This window comes from Durio zibethinus, chromosome 2 (genome assembly GCF_047325235.1).
Source record: "Durio zibethinus cultivar Kanyao isolate XHJ-2024 chromosome 2, ASM4732523v1, whole genome shotgun sequence".
Classification (NCBI taxonomy): domain Eukaryota; kingdom Viridiplantae; phylum Streptophyta; class Magnoliopsida; order Malvales; family Malvaceae; genus Durio; species Durio zibethinus.
In genome coordinates, this window is record NC_143163.1 from 6360932 (window position 1) to 6381489 (window position 20558).

The following is a 20558-nucleotide window of genomic DNA, read 5'->3' on the forward strand; positions in this document are numbered from 1 at the left end:
ATTTCTTTCTTTATTTATACTTAAAATTTAACAAAAAAAAAAATAAAAATATATATATATATAATAAAAATGCCGTGCCGTAGTAGAATTATTCTCTATCTTACCTTTTACTTTTCTTCCATGCATTTGGGGTTTCTAACAAAAATTTCGGGCTGCTGAAAAAGACTATCGATTTGGATTATCCAGCGTGAGACATTTTTTCTATAAAAAGACTGTATGATATTTGACACATTTTTCAATAAAAATGGTAATGAATGGTTTCAACTAATCGGATGAATTAACAAGCTGCTTGGCTTGCTAACAATTAATAAATAAATCGCTTTTTATGACTTTTTTTTTTTTTTGGTGATCAATCAATTTTAAAAATTCACGCTTTAATCTTCAACGCTTACAAATATTAATATCTTAATTACTCAATTATTAAAAATTGACTACAATTCCATGTGCTTTTCAAATAAATAATCTCAAAATGCTGTAACTTAATTATGAGTGATAAAAATAAGTAATTTATTTTTGTTTAGAGTTAGTTTAATATTATTGTTATGATTGCAAAATATTTAAATTAAAAATTTTAACATATAGACCAATTTCAAAAACACACAGACGAAGAAACAAAGAAATATAAAGGGTTCACTGAGTTCCTTTAAAAGAAAATTTTCTATAAAATTGGAGTTTCAATCCTCATCTTTTGCAAGTTTTTTTTTTTAATTTTATTGATTATGACTGCTCCTGTATTAAAGAAAATTTCCAACTAGCTAGGGCCTAGGGATCATCTTTATTCGGCTTTTATGCCAAATCTCATCCACAAATGTATATTTCAATATTTGTATGAACGAAAAATAATGTCCACACACTGGGTCAGTGGCATCAATTATTGTGTAATTTCTAAATGACGACAACATCATTAGGAAAATATCTTTTTTGTTGATATTAGGACGTTGCTCTAAGCTTCTCCTTAATTAGAATGTGGAAAAGTAGGTGTATACTACAATCCGCCAATAACCCACGGGAGGCACGATCCGCTAATCACCAACGAGGGTACATTCAAAGAACATTGTTTTTGTCGTGCTAACAGGTTGAATTTTTAATATCTGACAAGAACGTGTCATTTATGTGATTGGCCAAAAGTCGTCGTTTTGTATTACTCTTTCGTTCGTGAATCTTTGACGTCGACTGCTTACGTTGCTGTCTTCTAAATACAAATACATTATGGTACAAAGTTTTCATAGCAAAAATTTTCGTACAGGTGATGAAGGATCCCAATATAAATATTTGTCATTTGCCTCTTAACACGAAGCTACCTGAAATAATTAAGTCAAGAACGTCAGTCAGTACTTCTGTTTTGCACCCAGTTTTTTTCCCACCATGGCAGCTCTGTTTCAAAATTCAGAGTCTCTGCAGGGTAAACCTGCCGAAATCCAGACTGCTTTGGAAGTAGAAAACCTTAATCCAATGCCAGAGACGAAGACAGGAGGAAGTAACAGGTTTATGGGGGATGGTGTTTTCTTGACATGGGAGGATTTGTGGGTCACAGTTCCAGGTGGAAAAAGTGGGAGCAGATCAATCCTCCAGGGCCTGACGGGCTATGCTCGTCCTGGAGAGCTCTTGGCGATAATGGGTCCTTCCGGTTGTGGCAAGTCGACACTTCTTGATACCTTAGCAGGTAATAAAGCACGCATTCCATACCAGGAGCAGGCTGTTCTATGTTCTTACTGTTTTTCATTCAGCTCTAAACGTTTGAATTTTGTTTTTTTTTCTTTTTTTTACAACACAGCCTCAAAATCTTCCTTCTTAAAACCCTTCAAATATCACATTGTCCCATTCACACGCTACCACTGCCATCGCCATCTAATCGTTGTGATGGACGTAATTATTATTTGGGTATTTACATATTTGGTTTCATATATTGAATTTTTTTCTTCCTTACGTTAAAGATGACCATTGTGGTTGAAATAATCCACTTTTATCCTCACCTATTTCTTATATATATAGTTTTGATAATTCATGGACAATTCGCATCGAATATGTACTAAATATATATTTTTATTAAAATTTTAATTTGTATTATTTTTATATTTTTTGTATAATTTTTATATTGTGTTTAAAATTTATAGATCTATTTTCATAGTTAAAATTAATTCTCTACACAACCTTAAAATCAGTCTAATGAGAAACAACTGTTGTGTTTTTATTTTTTTTCATTTTTAATATATATATATATATATATACTAAAAAAGAGAACAAGGGAAATTAAAATGTAATATTTCAAATAGATAGGAAAGAGAGAAGATTTTTTTCAGCTAAATAAAATATGAATATACCAAAGGAAAGTCCTCCCCTTTTGTTGCTTATATGCATAAAAAAAGGTTTATAACAAAAAAATTAATATTTTCTACAAATTTATTCGTTAATAAAATGATATGATGTGATTTATTTGATGAATAAAATAATATTATTTAATTTATTAATAATATATAAAATTTATATATTAATAATATATATGAAATATAAATTCTATAAAAAAAATTCTTTTTCTGCTTTCAAACAAAACTTGCTTTCCATTCAAGAACAATGTTTGTAGCTTTCCTAGATTTTTTTCTATATACAGCTGCCTGATGCAATTTAAATTTTTTAAATACAAATTTGCATCAGATTTGATATCTAAAATATATTGAAAATATCCATTCATATATATGTATTATATAAAATATTAATAATTTATGTATTTTGTTATATTTTATATAAAAATTATATGTTATAATTTATATTCAAAAAAAATATGAAATAATTTTTTTTACTTTAATTAAATATATATAATTTTTGTTAAAATTTTAATTTATGTCATTTTTATATTTTTTTCATATCGTTTTCATGTCATATTATTATATTATATATATTTTAAATTATTAGATCTAAAATACATACATGCATTAGGCAATTTCAAGCATTTCCTTTTCAGATAAATGAAATTTTAACATTTCGACTGTAGCAGGGACGAACTTTTAGGTTTATTAGCAGTATTCCGGATTGGACTGTTAAAGTTTTTAAATTCACATAATTATTAATCAAGTAGACATATGCTTAATTAAAATAATTTAATTAACTATAGCAAATTAGTTAGGTCCATGTGCTGTATATCAGTTATTTGCATCAAGCTGCAGAATATCAGTTGTGGTAAAAAAAAAAAAAAAAAGCCATATAGCACATGGACTCACGTAGACCTGGTTTGTGATGAAGATGTTTAGACTCTAACTTATTATTTTTTTTTTCTGAAATTTTTTAATATTTCATAATTATTTTATATCTTGAATAATTTGAAATCGAGCTGAATCGAATGTATAAAGAGGTAAATTTTTTTAAATTTATTTTTTTTATTCATAATACTTTAAATCAAGATATTATTTAAAAAAAATTAAACTCTTTATCATCCGATCAACAAACATTGATGATTCATTTTATTATTTTATTAATTAATAAAAAGTATTTTAGTTTAAACTTAGTTTTATAATATTTTTAAAATACAAAATATTTTTAAAAACGACTTTGAATAGTGTTGAGCCTATTCTGTCCAGTAGGCCCACATCTAAAAAATATTTAAAGAGTTAGGAGTAAAATATATTTGATAACGGTAGGGTAGAATAATTTAATGATATGGCCAAATATTATTTGAATAGTCACTTCATCTAATTTGCACTAATGTTATGAAAATGAAGTTAATATATTTTCATTTCTTCTAAAGTCACAGTTAAACATCATAATCATACATCTCTCCTTAGCTACTCAGCTTTTTAATCAATTATTAATGCATGAGACCTTAATAACTTATACCAACTGTTTTAAGACTTTGAACCTAATCACCAAATCCTCAACTACTTTTTTTTTTTTTTTTGGTTTAAATTCTTATATAAACACTAACTTTTTTTATCTATTGTTTTTTTTTTTTTGACTTTTTTTTATTATCTATTGTATTTAAGATGAGTGTCTTTGTCCGTGTCACAAAGGTGATTTTATTTGGCAAAGGGTAAAATTTAGATAAAATTATTTAGGTAAAATTCAAAAGAAATTTTATTGAAAATAATTTAATAAAATTTATAATAAAAAATAAATCAATAGATTGAATCAATGATAAGATTAATGATACATAAAAAAATTATTAAAAATGCTATTTGTAATTCAAATTTAATTATTTTTTATTTAATGATAAAAATTATATTAAATTTTTTTAAAAAATAACTATATCAAAACTATATCAACATTTATTAAATATAATAAGACTTTTTAATTTATTAGTCTATATTTTTTATGATACATCAATGACCATAACTTAAAAATAGAGAAGAAGTTACCAAGAATTTAACTTTTATCAAATGCCATTTTTTAAGAATAATTATATAAACTAAATAAATTAAAATTTGAACTCGATTTTAATTTTAATTTAATTATTTTTAATAATTAACTTCACAAATTTCATTTAAGTCTTGCATCCATTAATTAATGAAAATTTTACCCTTACCTCTTTCTATTATTTCATTTAAGTCTTAGTCTCCTCTGGCCCTTAGAATTAAAATATCAACTTGTTGCATGTGCATTCGGTAAGTATACTTGCTAACTAATATGACCAAAATGGATCTCAACTTTAGATCTTATTTATCTCACTCGATTTATATATAAAAAAAAAATTTTTGAACAGTTTTATAGGTAAAAGAATAGCAGTAGAAACTTATATTTTTACAATAATTAAAAAAAATACTACTGTTTGATAATATAAAACCTCATTGACAAACATTTCAATGTAAATCATAAAAATAATAATTTGATTAATGTTCATTGCAGGGAGATTGGCTCCGAACGCAAGGCAAGCAGGAGATATTCTTATCAATGGACGTAAACAAGCCTTGGCTTATGGAACATCGGTAAGGGAGAAACTGTTCAAGAATAAGTTTATATTTAATGCATTTTTGGTGTATAGATATATATTGTTAATAAATTATATAATATTATCTTGTTAAAGAGCAAATATAAATTTTTATAAGTCTTTAAAATAAATATACAAAAACGTTTCTTTAACTTCCTCTTATAATTCTGTGAATATATATTGATAATGCAGCAAATACAAATTATTTAAGAAATTATGTAATGCAATGAAAAAAAAAAAAAAACTTCACTTAATTTCAGTGTTACCTTACAGGCTTGTAACAGTAAGTTGTAGCTGATCTATGATCTATTTTTCCTTTGATAGTTGTATAATTAATCTTCAAAAGTTCTTGCTACCATACCATCATACAGGCGTATGTAACCCAAGACGATGCCTTGATTGCTACGTTGACTGTAAGAGAAGCTGTCTATTACTCAGCTCAGCTCCAATTGCCAGACACAATATCCAAGTCAGAGAAGAAGGAGAGAGCAGAAATGACAATCAGAGAAATGGGATTGGAAGACGCTATGAATACTCAGATAGGTGGGTGGGGAGTTAAAGGATTGAGTGGTGGTCAAAAGAGGAGAGTTAGCATTTGCATTGAAATCCTGACACACCCAAAACTTCTCTTCCTGGATGAACCTACTAGTGGGCTTGACAGTGCAGCTTCATATTATGTGATGAGCAGAATTGCTAGCCTGAATAGGAAAGATGGAATTGGAAGAACAATTATTGCATCCATCCATCAACCTAGCAGTGAAGTGTTTCAACTCTTTCACAATCTTTACCTCCTATCTGTGGGCAAAACAGTGTATTTTGGTCCTGTTTCAGCAGCAAATGAAGTATGTTTGTGTTTTTTCCCCCTTTCTTCAGTACTATAAATTTTGTATGTAGAATTGGCAAAAGAAACTAATCTCTCTTATTTTCAAAATAATATACTAGTTTTTTGCTTTAAATGGATTCCCCTGCCCAAGTCTCCAGAACCCGTCTGATCACTTCCTCAAAACCATAAACAAGGATTTTGACAAGGTATGATGTTCTCATAAACTACTTTACAAATACTTCTCAATGTAATTAAATATCCGGTATGATTTGGTACAAAGAGGTTGCAGCCTAGCCTAGAAATAAGGGAAGGTATTACAGGTGCAGGGGTTCGAACCTCAAACTTACTAAATGTTACTTCTTAATAGTGGCTGCATGAACCATTTGAGTTAAGACCTTCTAAATATCTTATATGATCTATTTGAAGATGCTTGTTGCTAATACTAAACATTGCTTTGTTCTGTTTTCACCAGGATATTGAGCTAGGTTTTGCAAATGGAATTCCCACAGAGGAAGTAATTAATATTCTGGTAAAGTCATACAAGTCTTCTGATGTATACCAAGAGGTTCAGAAAGAGATAGCTCAGATTTGTAAACAGGTTAGTTAGAAGCAGCTCGTTTTCCTGTGCAATTCTAGAATACATTTTAGGAAAGCATTAATGGCTCTGGGATTATGGGTGTCAGGATGGTGGAGCATTGGAGAGGAATGAAAGCCATGCTAGCTTCTTCACCCAGTGCCATGTCCTTACTAGAAGATCTTTCATTAACATGTATCGCGATCTAGGCTACTATTGGTTACGTCTTGTTATCTATATTGCTTTATCCGGAGCCCTTGCCACTGTGTTTAGCCACCTTGGGACGAGCTATGGATCAATTCAGGTTAGTAAAAGAGAAAAATATATATATGCTTCATATTTCACAAAAGGGCTTTTCGAGACCAATTTGATTTCAACATGGCAAATCAAAATGACATGTAAACTAAATCAGTTTTAAAAATTTTGAGTTTTTCAGGCAAGAGGTTCTCTCATTATGTTTGTGGCATCATTTCTGACTTTCATGGCCATTGGTGGATTCCCTTCTTTTGTAGAGGAAATGAAGGTTTGTAATAGTGTCGATCACCTCTATTGATATAGTTGAGTTCTGACAAAGAGAAATGTCCTGAATATTTTGACTAATCAAGTATGTATACATTTATTTTTCTGCCTTCATTCAGGTATTTGAACGCGAAAGACTAAATGGGCACTATGGTGTAACTGCCTTTGTCTTGGGTAACACATTTTCTGGTCTGCCATTTTTGGCACTAGTTGCAATAATTCCAGGAGCAATTGCTTATTTTCTTCCTGGACTTCACAAAGGATATGAACACTTCTTGTTCTTTGTAATCACATTATTTGCTTGCATGATGTTGGTTGAAAGCCTCATGATGATTGTTGCAAGTTTGGTACCCAATTTTCTAATGGGTATCATAGTGGGTGCTGGAATACAAGGTATGATGATTTTGGTTGGAGGATTCTTCCGATTACCGGCAGACCTTCCCAAGCCAATCTTGAAGTATCCCCTATACCACATTGCTTTCCACAAGTATGCTTTCCAGGGATTGTTTAAGAATGAGTTTGAAGGCTTGACATTTCCTAACATTCAAGCTGGAGGGCCACCAACTATTGCAGGGGAAGAACTTCTAAAGCAAACATGGTATGTAGAAATGGCATACTCTAAGTGGGTTGATCTTATCATCTTGTTGGCAATGGTTGTTTTCTATCGGTTTTTGTTCCTGACCATCATCAAGACAACCGAGAAGGTAAAACCTGTGATTGCAAAATTCAAGTCAGTGAATCGCAAGGAAAGAGTGCAGATCATGGCAAATCCATCCGCTACACCTCCTAACGGGTAGAACATGCAGTGCCCTAATCAGTATGTCTAATTATGACTGTAAAATAGAAGTTCCTGTTCAAGGGGCTTAGAGTATTTTCTATCACTAGCTCCTCTAATGACTGTAACTTGTAAGCACTCCCTCCGTCACAAATTCTTTGTGTGGGCAAAAAAATGGGATGGAGGAGTAGATGATTTCATGCAGGTAGATCTGGAAGTAAAATATTGCAGCTAGCAAGAATAAATTATCTAAACCATAAAGCAAGACCAGACTTTATGGCAAATATTAATGACCAATCTCATATTATTAAAATTTTTTTGGTCCACCGTATTTAGGGGAAAGGGGATGGCTTAGATCGAACGCATGCCTTGATATGCTTTGTTATAATGAAAAATTTGATAGTCTTAATAATGTTTGTCTTGAGATGCTTGGTCGACCCAACTATGCGTATCCGACATGTAAGGCATCAGAATCAGAAAAAAACGAACTGAAAAAATGGGGAGATGGGGCTTTGCAAGTTGCAAGAAGCATGAACAAAATGAGGATAAATTTTGGGGGAATGTGGTCAAATGTAAAAAAAAAAAAAAGCCAGAATTTTGCACAGAAATCCTCAAAACAATAAAGCATTTTCTTTTGGATGAATCAAAGACAAAAGAGTTGCCTTGATTTGATTTGCAGGCTTATATCAAACAAATGGGCATCGAATCAATCAGCCAATTGAAGGAGACAATATTCTTTTCTCTTTCTTTTGAAAGGTTAAAAAGAACCCCTTCTGGATATATATTTATAGCAAGGAAATAGTCTCAAAGAGCATGTTTTTACTTTTTACCGCTGCTGCATTCCTAACCTGAATAACCTGCAGCTATCTACAACATATCTAAATTCAAGGCAAATTATACTTACATTATTGCTCGACTAACCATTGCTCTGTTGCATACAAGATTTACAACCACAAACTCTGACCAATTTCAATGAATTTATAATACTAACAAGGTTAGTCTAGTTAGTAAGTAAAAGATTTTTTATTGATTGGAATTTGATTTTTTTTTATGAGCCAAAAATAAAATTTGAAGCACATCATATTGATGTGAGAGAATTTATTTTAAAAATAATCGATTTAGTTCAAATAATATATTAAAAATATTTTTAATATATATTACTAATAATTAAAAAATTCCTAAAATTTAGAAAAATTAATTTTGTCATTTTTATATATTTTTCGCTTTTATAGTGGAGTATTCTTCTCTCGAAATTGCAATTTACCTCATCTTGATCAATAACACATAATGGATACTTAAAATCTTTTTATTACTAATAAATAAATAATTAAAATAAAAAACCTAGTAGTCTGACGTGGCACGAATAAAAAACTGACATTGGAAGAAAGTATATTTAGCTACAACAGGAACGGGCAGCTTTCGATCCTTAAAATTTATTTTTATTTTTTCTTCAAAAGGAAAAAAAAAAAAAAAACAAAGAAATCAATTCAATTGAGAGAGAGGGAGAGGATGGAAGGAGAAGATATAGACATGGCAGCTGCGGAATCCACGGAAGCTGTAATTTTACTATTTTATTTTATTGTTTTTACACTTTTATTAGTGTTAGGGCTTTTCCTATTTGGAGGAAACCCTAATTTTGGAGAAATTTGCAGGACCTCGATGACATGAAAAGAAGGCTAAAAGAGATGGAGGAAGAAGCCGCTGCTCTTCGTGAGATGCAAGCCAAGGTCGAGAAGGAGATGGGTTCCGTACAAGGTTATTCCTTTTCGTTCTATTTTCTTGGTTCAATTTGCCCATTTTATTTTTCCTTGTTGTATGATTAGGAGAGTTTTTCTTTTAATTTATTCTTTGTTGTTATTAGGTTGAATAAAATTGATTTGATTGACGCACATTGGTTTTTCACTTGTGGATTCTTATCAATGGGCTTTAATTTTAGTTGCATGCTCATCTTTTGTGGTTGGATGTAAGCGAAACCACAAGTATTAAGAGCCATTATCAATGTTTGTTTCTATGCAACTAGATCCTGCTGCTGCAGCTACATCTCAGGCAAATCGAGAGGAAGTAGATTCCCGATCAGTGTTTGTTGGCAATGTGAGGTCTCTTTCCCTTGCTTATTTTATTTCTCACCTTTGCATGGGTCTCCAAAAACAGTTTTAATGTTACTCTAATGATGCAAATGCATATATTCACCTACATTATTGAGAAATATCAATCAATATTGAGCCTTAAGCTACATGGATAGGTAAATGACATGTTAATTTCTGAATCTACAACCACAAGAACAACAAAGTAAACCTTTTCCCTGCAGATGAGAATGGTTAAATTGTGGCAATTAGGTTGAACTTGTCCTATCAACTATCCAAAATGATTTAAAAAAAAATAATTTCATCTATACATTGCTTGCAAGTTCATATTCTAACCAATTAGGCCAGGATACAGCAGTGCTGTTATTCGGACCAATCTTTATAGCTGAAACTAAAATCTGGTTACAATTCAAATTGAGTCAACTAGTGGTCCAGCTTTATCAGTGCATCTGGTGGATACACTGGATTAAAAGCCAATAACCGGCGGCGTCTTATTGCCTCGCCTTGGGGCTCCTGTTTAGGTGACATTACTACAGGAGGTGCATCGCATGCATGAAGAAACCAACCGTGAAGTGCTGTATCTTTATGACATGTTTGTCTAGGAGTGGGGAATGACAAAAAATATAAATTATAACTTTAATTAGACAGTCATTTGGAAAATTACAATAACTATTGAATGCTGAGATTGTTCATTGTTTAAAGTTGACTGAAATGACAACTTTTCATTATTAACTCAGGTTCTGGTTTCAGTTGTGATTATGATGTCTATTGTGGAAAGAAAATGCAGATGAAGAAGGATTACAAATTGAGGAAAACAAATGTTAAGAGTGCTGTCCTTTCTATAACATATAAGCTGTCATAAAAATTATTCTCATGAAAAGTTGGTATTTGGATTCCTATCTTGTTTTCTTCTCCTTGTTGTGGAGAATGTAATGGAATTTTCTTCTTTTCCTGTGCTTGTCCTAATGAGCTTGGCCCTAGTTTGGTCATGTAGGGTTGACATGTCCGTAATATGGCACTGACCCTGGTTTGCTATTTAGTGAACTGGGTTTATAGCCTTTCATGTGCTGTCCTCCTTACATTTATCAAGTTAATACACTTTGAGGTTTGGGTTTAGCAACTATCATAGGAGTGAGCAGTGTCTTTGAAATCTGAAATTCAAGGATTTTGGTAACAACACTGCTAACTAGGCAGGTCAGGATATGGTAACGTGACTACTTTCTCTTATGGCTTATTTAACTCATAATAGATGGAACAACAGATTTAATTCGATAGATGTGCATGGTTATTTTAGCTTAGTGTACCACTCTTTTTTCTTTTCATCTCTCTTGTGTGGGAATGCTGCAACTTGCTATCTTGTTTCTCCAAGTGAGCATTTCTTATTATGTATCAAATGTAAAGTTTGAGCATTAACATGGTGAAGGATTTCTCAGTTTAGAATCCTTTGTTGACTATATCTTTTACTATAATCGCAGGTGAAGCTTCGTTCTTCAAGTTCTGATTTAATAATTCTGGGGTTGGGTGAAAATAGCTAATAGTTCGGCTAGAAAAACCCACAAAGCATACTATATTTATGTGATTGAAGAGAGATGATAAAAACAAGAGTGTTAAACTTTTGAGTCAAAATTTGAAGGAAAGAAAACTTGAATCCTTTCGGTACACAGAAAATCTGAAGGCAGAAAAGAAAAAAAGTTAAAAAAAAAAAAAGCGAGTAAAAGCTAGGATATTCCAAAAATATTTAAATCGACATTACCTGAAATAGTAGGAAAAAAGAGAAAAAAAAAAGTATTAGCATTGTAAAAATCTCGTCTTGGTTTAACTTGAGCACTTGGTCGGTATGGATGGAGAAACAAAATTTGATTCAATCAGTTGAAAGCATGTGCTTGCAGAGTAAAGACTAGCAGTTGGTATTTGCTGTTTTATTTGCAAATCAGAGTGCTGCTTTTGCCGGTGGTCAATGCTCGAGGGATTTCTAGGTGTCTTGCTTCTGATGGTGAGGGGTCTGTGATCTCTTTTTATTTCATCACTTGGGACAATTAGGGATCACTGGTTTCTATCCAGTAATCATTATTCTTTTGTCTTAAAACCCCTTGCCCCAAAAAAGGAAAAAGGAAAATGATAATTAAGGTTTTGTTTTTTCTCCTTATTCCCTTCCTTCATTGTTAAATGCTAGCTTTTCTTGGGATATTTCTGGCATCAAATTATTTTATTCTAGAATGCAAACTTAGTTAATGATCAATAATTACTTAGGTTATTGTGATTAGATCATTAATCAATGTGTTGGCCCTATCTATCAACATTGTCTTTCCTGTGTGAATGCTAATTGCTTGAGAAGATTTTAACCATTTCCTTAGTTTGGCTCCTTAATTAGAAACGCCTGAGTGCACTGGCCGTTTAACAAAGTAAACTAAGACCTGGTCTTTGTTCAGGCTGGTCTGACCTTTCTTAACAAGGTGAATGGTAAGTAGATACTTGCTGCACAAGTGAACTTGTTTGCTGCTTAGTCTCTGTTTTCTTATAGCAATTACTGCCACTTGTTTCTTATTAATTGTTTTTTTATAAATACCCTGTTGTGCATGGTTTACTGGCTGCATATAAAACATTATGAGAATGCAGGTGGATTATTCATGTACACCTGAAGAAGTTCAGCAGCATTTCCAGTCTTGTGGGACTGTAAATAGGGTTACTATTCGTACAGACAAGTATGGCCAGCCAAAGGGTTATGCTTATGTGGAGTTCCTTGAAGCTGAGGCTGTTCAAGAGGCTCTTGTTTTGAATGAATCTGAACTTCATGGCAGGCAGTTGAAGGTAAAATTTAGTTTTCTTTTTTCTATTTTTTCTTTTTCTCTTATTCTTTTGAGAAGAAGGAAAAATAGCTGCTGTTTTTACACCATGAAAAATAGTTTTTCACCTTAAAATTTTCATTTGTTAAACAATTTAAACATGATGTGCTTTCTTGATATCTTTGTAGGTTACTGCTAAGCGGACCAACATACCTGGTATGAAACAATATCGTCCACGTCGGTCCAACCCTTTTATGCGACCCCGGGGCCCATTTATGGCTCCATATTTCTTTGCTCCTTATGGATATGGGTATGTTTGCAACTGTGGTTCTTTCATCTTAATTTGGATTACCTTTTCATATGTTAATATGCTATTGTGTTTTTATTTTCAGTTCTTGCAACTTAAATAAAGGATGTTAAAACTTTGTCCTATATATTGCAGGAAGGTTCCAAGGTTGAGAATGGCGACGCGTTACAGCCCCTATTATTAAAATACATGGACCATACTAGTAGTTCCAAATGCTTTTCCTATCCGGTTCTCTGGAGTTATATTTTGGAAAGCTTATGAAGGATTTTTTTTTTCATCAATCTGGTTGATGTGCCAAAAACTATGCAAGAATTCTGATTTAGTTTTGTTGATGGTGAACTACGCAACTATTTTTCTAGCACTGCCATGTTGCCTCACCTAAATTCATGTTTTTCATTTATGATGAGTTGCCCTCCTTGTTTGCTGAGTTGCTTCTCCCATTTGATTTTTTTTTTCCTCAAAAACTCTTTTATAGGTACTTATTTCTCAAGAATTTAAGTATCAGCTTTTTATAATAGTGTTTTGAATAGTTTTTAAACTTAAAAAGTAGAAGTAGATATAGAAATTTGGATGCTATGCTATAGATAATGTATCCATTTACAGTTCCTTGATAGGATTCAATAGTTAGCAGCACATCAACGGCCACAGTTTAGAGTAGGCATTATTGCTGTCTGCTACGCCTCTAAGTGGGTTATCAGATCGGAAGTATGATAAACAGGGACCCTTGTGTACTGCAACTCCTGCCAACACCATGCAAAAGCAGAAGCAAAACTTCTGGTTAAGGATTTCTTTTTTTAAAATTCAATTTCCGGTCTTGCATGGATTGAGTGGGATTGTCTGTCCTAAAATATCTTCCGTATTGGTAGGACTTGCACTAAAGAGCAAATTTATTCCACGATTGACAATGTAACGTCATGATTTTGACCGGAAACCAGCTACCCTTGCACGGCTCTTACAATCTGACAATTCCGCAACCTAATTAGAGGAGCTTAGAATCTGAATGAGATTTTTATTAACGGTGAATTGCTTTTTAAATTATTATAAAATATTTCATATGATATTTAAATTTAAAATATTTTTAATATAATATTTAATTTATAAATTTATTAATTAATATAATATTTATTTTTAATGAAATTAATTTTAAATGATAAAATAATTAAATAAATAAATTTATAAATATCATAATAATTAATAAATTTATAATTTAAATATTATATTAAAAATATTTTAAATTTAAATATCATATTAAATATTTTATTATAATAAATCATTTACAGATTAACTCTTTTATTAAAAATATTCGGTTTGCACGGAGAGGAGATAGTCATGCAAAGATTTGAGATATCCTTAATGTAATATCGAAATAAGCAAAGCAACATAACCTAAACTAAATCTTGGCTTACTCCTTTCCTTTTCTTATTGAAAGTAGAACTGAATTACATACATAACGGATCATATCCACAGGACATACAGACGAATAAGATTTGTAACGGATCATTCCGGTCGAAATTAGGTTTTGAGATTTTCAGTCATAGAATATCCTTTTTTTTTTTTTTTGAGAAAATTTCAAGAAAAAGCACAGGTATCATCAATTATTATCATCACTATCAGACTACCAAACTTTTTCCCGGGATTTTTTCTTTTTATTTACATTGGCTCTCTTCTCTTTCTGTTATAAATCATTGACTTTTTGGAAAAATAAACAAAATGGCTCTGACATCACCATCTTTTCTCCCCCACCACCATTACCCTCTCCTCACCGCCACACTCAAACCCATCACAGCTACCCATTTTGCCGACCCAACAAAGTCAACCAAATCGACGGTGACCTCCACAAAATGGAGCCTTGACAGCTGGAAGTCCAAGAAGGCTCTCCAGCTTTCTGAGTACCCAGATCAAAACGACCTTGACTCTGTCCTCCGGACAGTGTCTACGTTCCCTCCAATCGTGTTTGCTGGGGAGCCAAGGAGCCTTGAGGAGAAGCTAGGACAGGCTGCTCTTGGCAATGCTTTCTTGCTACAAGGTAGTGACTGTGCGGAGAGCTTCGAGGAATTCAATGCTAATAACATTCGTGACACTTTCAGGGTCATTCTCCAGATGGGTGTGGTCCTTATGTTTGGTGGCCAAATGGCTATTATCAAGGTCCCTTTCATTTTTTAATGTTAGAATTGAGGTTGTATTATTCTAATTACAAATCCTAGCCTTTCATTAGGGGTTTGTTTTTTTTTATTTGTATTGGTAGTTTATATTTTATAGGATGTCCTGTTGGTGTTGAGATTTTTTTATGATTGGACCAGGAATCGCATGGTTTGATTGTTTTGGTGGCTAGTTGGCTGCTCATATCCAGATATATACTTGGTTACTCCTCTTGATGGTTAATAAGGTACTTGATTACTTGAGAGATTTTGTGGGTGCTAGAATTAGAATTATGGTAATTTTTGGGAAGTGGGGGTTAAATTTCTTAATTTGTTGATTTACTAGAACCTTTTATCATGCAGTTGAACAAATTTCTTAATTTGTTGATAGTGAGATTATTAATAAACTGAAAAGTTATTGTTGATTCACCAACTTGGTAATGTGACTGAGTTCTTTAAGGTAACAAGCCTTGCTATATGACAATACAAATTATATTATGTACAACGGCAGTGGGATAATCTATTTAAGTTTGTGGCTTTGATTTTTCAGGTGGGAAGAATGGCAGGTCAGTTTGCAAAGCCAAGATCAGATCCATTCGGGGAGAAGAATAGGGTGCAGCTCCTAAGTTATAGAGGTGACAATATAAATGGTGATTCTTTTGATGAGAAAGCAAGAGTTCCAGATCCCCATAGGATGATCAGGGCCTATTGCCAATCAGTGGCAACTTTGAACCTTTTGCGGGCATTTGCTACTGGAGGGTATGCAGCCATGCAGTCATTCATTTGCAGAGAGCACAGTGAGCAGGGTGGCAGGTGTATTTATTTGCCTGAACTAAACGTTTTGTTTTATGTATCAAAAACCTTAGGTCTTTATGATGAATTGTTTGGCCTTTTCCCCTCTTTCTATTTGACATTTTTGAGTTTTTAATTAAAATGATGTGGTGTTTATTGAATCTGTATCTGTTATTGAAAAAATCTAGGATACTTAATCTAATTTTCATTATATTTGCCATAACTCATAACTACTTTTTCATTGACCCATTCTATCATTCCTAGAGGTTTGGCATATGATAGAGAATGATCCCTTGCCTGTGATAGTGGTTCTTTTCATGCTCAAGGAGATGATCTATGATCTTGAAGTAAATATTACAAGCTCATAAGTTGTGCTAGTGTGATTGAGCAATTACTTACATGATTTTGTGACAAATGTCATTACCGGGTGAATTACTCTGTTGCCTTATATTTTCACATATATTTAGCTGGTGGCAACGTTATATGGATATCATTACCTATTACTTAGTTTGTTCACTAGGTCCAATACATGACAAAATGGTGTTTCCTTTCTTTTTATTAATTACTTATAGGTGATATTCTCTTTAATTCTTCTTAGGTTTAAAATGATAAGTACGTTGGGAGGGGAAAGGCTTTGTTTCTTCTTTATCCAGGTTTTTTTAAGGGTTCATGTCTGTTTTTTATGTGATGCTGCATCATTATCTGCAATGGAAAGTGCTTTTCTTCACTCTCTAGGAACCGTTTACTTGAAGTTGCTGCAGGATTGTATTAGTTAATCTATATTAAGATCTTTGATATTCTTAATGTTGAAAATGTTCTTTTTGGTATGTCTGAGCAGGTATCGTGAACTAGCTCACCGAGTTGATGAGGCTATGAGGTTCATGGCTGCTGCTGGACTCACAGTTGGTCACCCTATCATGACAACTACAGAGTTTTGGACATCTCATGAGTGGCTGCTATTGTCTTACGAGCTGGCACTGACAAGGGAGGATTCAATAATTGGGCTTTACTATGACTGCTCTGCACGCATGCTTTGGGTTGGAGATCGCACCCGCCAGCTTGATGGTGCTCATGTTGAATTTTTAAGGGGAGTTGCTAATCCTCTCGGCATAAAGGTACATTTCCTTTTCTTTTTTTTTTCAGTTTAGTGCACAAAGGTTTTTACAATGTCCTTACTCTGCAATGAGATTAATTTGTTGACTAGATAATTGAATACCTTTTTCCTTTTCTAAAAACAGTTCATTTTGGTGGTGATTATCTTTGAATTTCAGACAAAAGAAATCAAATGATTATTGATAGCTTGTTATGCAGGTTAGCAATAAGATGGATCCTAATGAGCTAGTTAGGCTCATTGAAATTCTAAATCCTTGAAACGAAGCAGGTAGAATCACAGTCATTGTAAGGATGGGAACTGAGAATATGAGAGTAAAACTTCCCCATTTGATCATGGCTGTCCGCAGAGCTGGGCAGATTGTAGCTTGGGTTAGCGACCCCATGCATGGGAACACCATTAAAGCTCCTTGTGGACTGAGAACTCGCTCCTTTGATGCAATAATGGTATGGTTGCTTAATTTTTTTTTTAAATACTTGTTTACTATAGCTTTTTCCATGTTGCTAAAGATTTCAAAACAGAAAACGATCCTACTTGGATAGTTATGTCTTCTCAGTTTTTTCACATCTACCATCCTAAGACAGAAGTGTTTGAGATCAAGTACCAGTCCAAATTATTATAAGTTTAACCTGAAAAAAATGTAAGGTGATTCTGAGAAGGTGGCATTGAATTATGTAAGCATAGATTTCTAGATAAACTGCTGGCTGATCTTTTGACCGGACTATATTGTTGGAACTCCATCAACAATATGGTAGAGTAATTTATGAATCTTTCTTAATTCCTATAATAATACTCTAGTAATTGTTAAAGTGGGTTATCCCACATCTAATAAATATTTAATTTTCTGTAGTTTTATATTCAAGTTGGATCCCTCCATTTACGACCCATTGGTTTTAGGTTGGATGGTTAACAGTAATAACTTTTGTTTTGGTAGGCTGAGGTGAGAGCATTTTTTGATGTGCATGATCAAGAAGGTAGCTACCCTAGAGGAGTTCATTTAGAAATGACAGGGCAGAATGTGACAGAATGTGTTGGAGGCTCAATAACTATAACCTATAATGATCTGGGTTCGCGCTATCATACACTCTGTGATCCAAGGCTCAATGCATCTCAATATCTAGAGCTTGTCTATGTAATTGCTTTGATTGAAACATAATGATATTTGTAAGAACTGTAATATAAAGATGAATAAATGATGTACTTGTTTGACTAGGTTTCGAAGCCAAACCAGCATAGCAGCCATACTGATTTATAATATTGAGAGCAGGTTTGAGATTTAAAATTCAGTATTTATAATTCGTATGCTGAGAATTTTTTTATAAAAAAATATGATAAATTTGATCATAAGGATATGCTAGGGGTTTGAGCCTAGTAGAAATGGTGTTCAACTTGGAGGAAATAACTTATATACATTTATCATTATTAGATTTAAAAATTGGCAGATAAAACATTTAGCTCAGTGGTATTGCTAATACAATTGAGATAGAATATTTTTTTCAAAATAAAAGGGAGAAAGAAAAAAATGATTCTGCACATAAAGAAAAACGTGATGTTGTTTGGGAGAGAATAAAAAAAATAGAACTGAGAGCACTTTCCACATGTAAAGGATATATAGTGCATGAACTGTTTAATTGCTCTCTCTACCTCTGACCTTGAAACCTGTAAATGCCAAAAGTGAAAATTAAAACTGGGGGGTTGGTTTCTTCTAATTAGTACCAATTTTTTTTTATCTACTGACACCAAAACATGTCATTGCCACAATTCAAAAGCCGCTCCGCCCTCTCCTGAAGAGTGTCCAAAATATCAAAGTTCTACTCAAATCTTTCGTCAACTCCCATTTATTTTCCATAATTGAAAGCTACACTTTTTCCTCGAACACAAAGAGTTGCAACACCGTTCCCGTCGGTGAGCTGGGATTTTTCCTATGAAGGCTTCGGAGTTTGGGGTTTCCCTTCCCTTCTTTCCATAACTGAATTTAGTCGCATCAAATCCCTCTCGAATTTTCTCACGCTAAGAATCAGATTATGCCCCAACTTCAATCCCTTATATCTCATTCATTAATTTAATCAAATCAAACATGGAACATGTCCCAAAAGTCTTTTAAAGTTTTTGTTTTTTTTTTTTTTATTTTAACTTTTGGTAAAATTGTGAAATGGAAACTTATCCGACATGCCTTTTTCCTTCTGAATTACAGAATTAGCCATCATGGTCTCCCAGGCCCCAGCATCTTTCTCAGCCATAAACACACAAATACCCCCGATCCTGTCCGCTTTAACTTTAAGCTTATCCTCAACAATTAAAAAAAAAAATCAAAAACCTAAAATGTAAAACTAACTTTTCATTTTAATATATTTCTATACTTTAATACTTATTATTATCATTATTATCTCACATTTACATTTCCATTCCCACCATATTGTACCAAACTAGAATTTACACGTCAAGAAAAACGACAACAAAACTCACGCCCACACCTCCCCATTCCCAAATATCTTCATGTCAGTGCCTCATCTACCATCATCTTCCCTTCCCACTGATTTCCTCCACGTGTTCAATCACACCGGCGTCTTGCATGCCGATGTCTGTGGATCCCACATCGCCGGCAACAAGAATTTCCTCCCGTTAACTCCGTTCGCGTTGTAGCTCGCCCCAGTGCTCTTCTCCACCAGGAGATTACCCGGATAACCTGGGTACGAACCCGACCCGAACATCCCTGTGCAGGCTGAAACCGCCTCTAATGGCGCGTTAGCTGGCCCCTGGAAATACCCATTATTGAACGGATTAGTGACAGTGTTAGCCAAAAGCGTGGCCAAGTTAATGATCATTCCGTCAACACCAACGTCTCCGTTGGGAGCAACTAAAGGTGGGGTTTGGGGACCGTAAATAGGCTGGTGAAACGGCCAGGCGCATTGACCAGGGCACTGAGCCTCAGAGTTTCCAACCCAGATATAGGTTCCACGAATCGGGCCTCGGCCAACACGGGTTGACCCGTGAGTCCCGCACCTCATGCAAAAGCCTTCGACGGCGACGTCTTTGGCCGTGAGGATGATGTTGATGCTGTTGACGCCATTAAATTTGCTGGCCAAGGCTGGTAAATGCGGGTTTTTAAGGAATTTACCGAGGGGATAATTTTCGAGAAGGATTTGTTTGCCTACAACCAAGGTGGATGAACCTCGCTGGTATTTCTCAGTAGTTTTCCACCAAGATGATGTAGAAGGAAGTGTGGACTTGTCGGAATTCAAGGAGTTGATGAAATCAAGGATTATGGACCGTTGGATGGGAGTAAACTTTCCGTACCAAATGACATTAACGGTGATTTTGCCCTTTAAGAGCGGGCCGTTGTGGTACTTTAACACGAGAGGTTGCTGTTGAACTAACTCGGAGAACGAGAGGTTGATAAAACAGAAGAGCAGGAGAGTGGCATGGTAGTAAATAGAAGCCATGTCGAAGGGTGAAAGTGAAGGGCTGTGATTTTTAGTTAGTCATGCAAGGAGCTTGGTGGGAAAAATTGAGAATGAAGAGAGTGAGTTTGGAAGGTATTATTTATAGAGGGTGCGTGGGAGAGGGGGATGCAGCTGTGGAAGCAGGGGTGTCAATGTCTCAGAGAGCCACGTGGAGAATGAGGATTGGGGTCCAAACGAGAAAAGGAGTTTTGCCAGACTGTAAGGAGATGAAAGGTGACTTGGCGGTCTAACGAGGGAAATGAGGGATAGAAAGGGAGAGGGAGAGAGAGAGAG

At 33.7% G+C, this 20558-nt stretch overlaps 3 protein-coding genes and 1 pseudogene across 4 annotated transcripts; 3 read left to right on the top strand and 1 right to left on the bottom strand.

Annotated features, from left to right (window-relative positions):
* The first annotated feature begins 1299 nt into the window (after window positions 1-1299).
* LOC111308351 (ABC transporter G family member 1-like) lies at window positions 1300-7921 on the top strand. The gene is made up of 8 exons (XM_022906673.2): window positions 1300-1663; window positions 4834-4913; window positions 5287-5757; window positions 5858-5944; window positions 6211-6336; window positions 6422-6616; window positions 6749-6835; window positions 6951-7921. Exons 1-8 carry the CDS (start codon window positions 1366-1368, stop codon window positions 7626-7628), a joined length of 2022 nt encoding a protein of 673 aa, XP_022762408.1. The 5' UTR covers window positions 1300-1365; the 3' UTR covers window positions 7629-7921.
* Window positions 7922-9016: 1095 nt separating this feature from the next.
* Window positions 9017-13207, top strand: LOC111309092 (polyadenylate-binding protein 2-like). Its single transcript, XM_022907941.2, has 6 exons — window positions 9017-9163; window positions 9259-9361; window positions 9627-9697; window positions 12307-12498; window positions 12662-12783; window positions 12916-13207. The coding sequence occupies exons 1-6, from the start codon at window positions 9116-9118 to the stop codon at window positions 12962-12964; spliced, it is 585 nt and encodes a 194-aa protein (XP_022763676.1). The 5' UTR covers window positions 9017-9115; the 3' UTR covers window positions 12965-13207.
* A 920-nt stretch (window positions 13208-14127) lies between these two features.
* Window positions 14128-18046, top strand: LOC111309094 (phospho-2-dehydro-3-deoxyheptonate aldolase 2, chloroplastic-like; annotated as a pseudogene). The gene is made up of 5 exons (XR_016330217.1): window positions 14128-14925; window positions 15469-15731; window positions 16549-16825; window positions 17022-17267; window positions 17756-18046. The product of XR_016330217.1 is annotated as a phospho-2-dehydro-3-deoxyheptonate aldolase 2, chloroplastic-like (transcript).
* Window positions 18047-18356: 310 nt separating this feature from the next.
* Window positions 18357-20332, bottom strand: LOC111309093 (protein EXORDIUM-like 2). The gene has a single exon (XM_022907942.2). The coding sequence runs from the start codon at window positions 20262-20264 to the stop codon at window positions 19377-19379; it is 888 nt and encodes a 295-aa protein (XP_022763677.2). The 5' UTR covers window positions 20265-20332; the 3' UTR covers window positions 18357-19376.
* Between the last annotated feature and the right edge of the window lie 226 nt (window positions 20333-20558).

What these genes read in the sequence shown, in the direction of transcription:
- LOC111309093 (XM_022907942.2), bottom strand. Translation starts at nt 20,264, where the DNA reads ATGGCTTCTATTTACTACCATGCCACTCTCCTGCTCTTCTGTTTTATC.
- LOC111309092 (XM_022907941.2), top strand. Translation starts at nt 9,116, where the DNA reads ATGGAAGGAGAAGATATAGACATGGCAGCTGCGGAATCCACGGAAGCT. An exon ending in CTGCGGAATCCACGGAAGCT is followed by an intron (nt 9,164 to 9,258) that starts GTAATTTTACTA and finishes AGAAATTTGCAG; the next exon opens with GACCTCGATGACATGAAAAG. An exon ending in TTCATGGCAGGCAGTTGAAG is followed by an intron (nt 12,499 to 12,661) that starts GTAAAATTTAGT and finishes ATATCTTTGTAG; the next exon opens with GTTACTGCTAAGCGGACCAA.
- LOC111308351 (XM_022906673.2), top strand. Translation starts at nt 1,366, where the DNA reads ATGGCAGCTCTGTTTCAAAATTCAGAGTCTCTGCAGGGTAAACCTGCC. An exon ending in ACTTCTTGATACCTTAGCAG is followed by an intron (nt 1,664 to 4,833) that starts GTAATAAAGCAC and finishes TGTTCATTGCAG; the next exon opens with GGAGATTGGCTCCGAACGCA. An exon ending in CTGTTTCAGCAGCAAATGAA is followed by an intron (nt 5,758 to 5,857) that starts GTATGTTTGTGT and finishes ATAATATACTAG; the next exon opens with TTTTTTGCTTTAAATGGATT.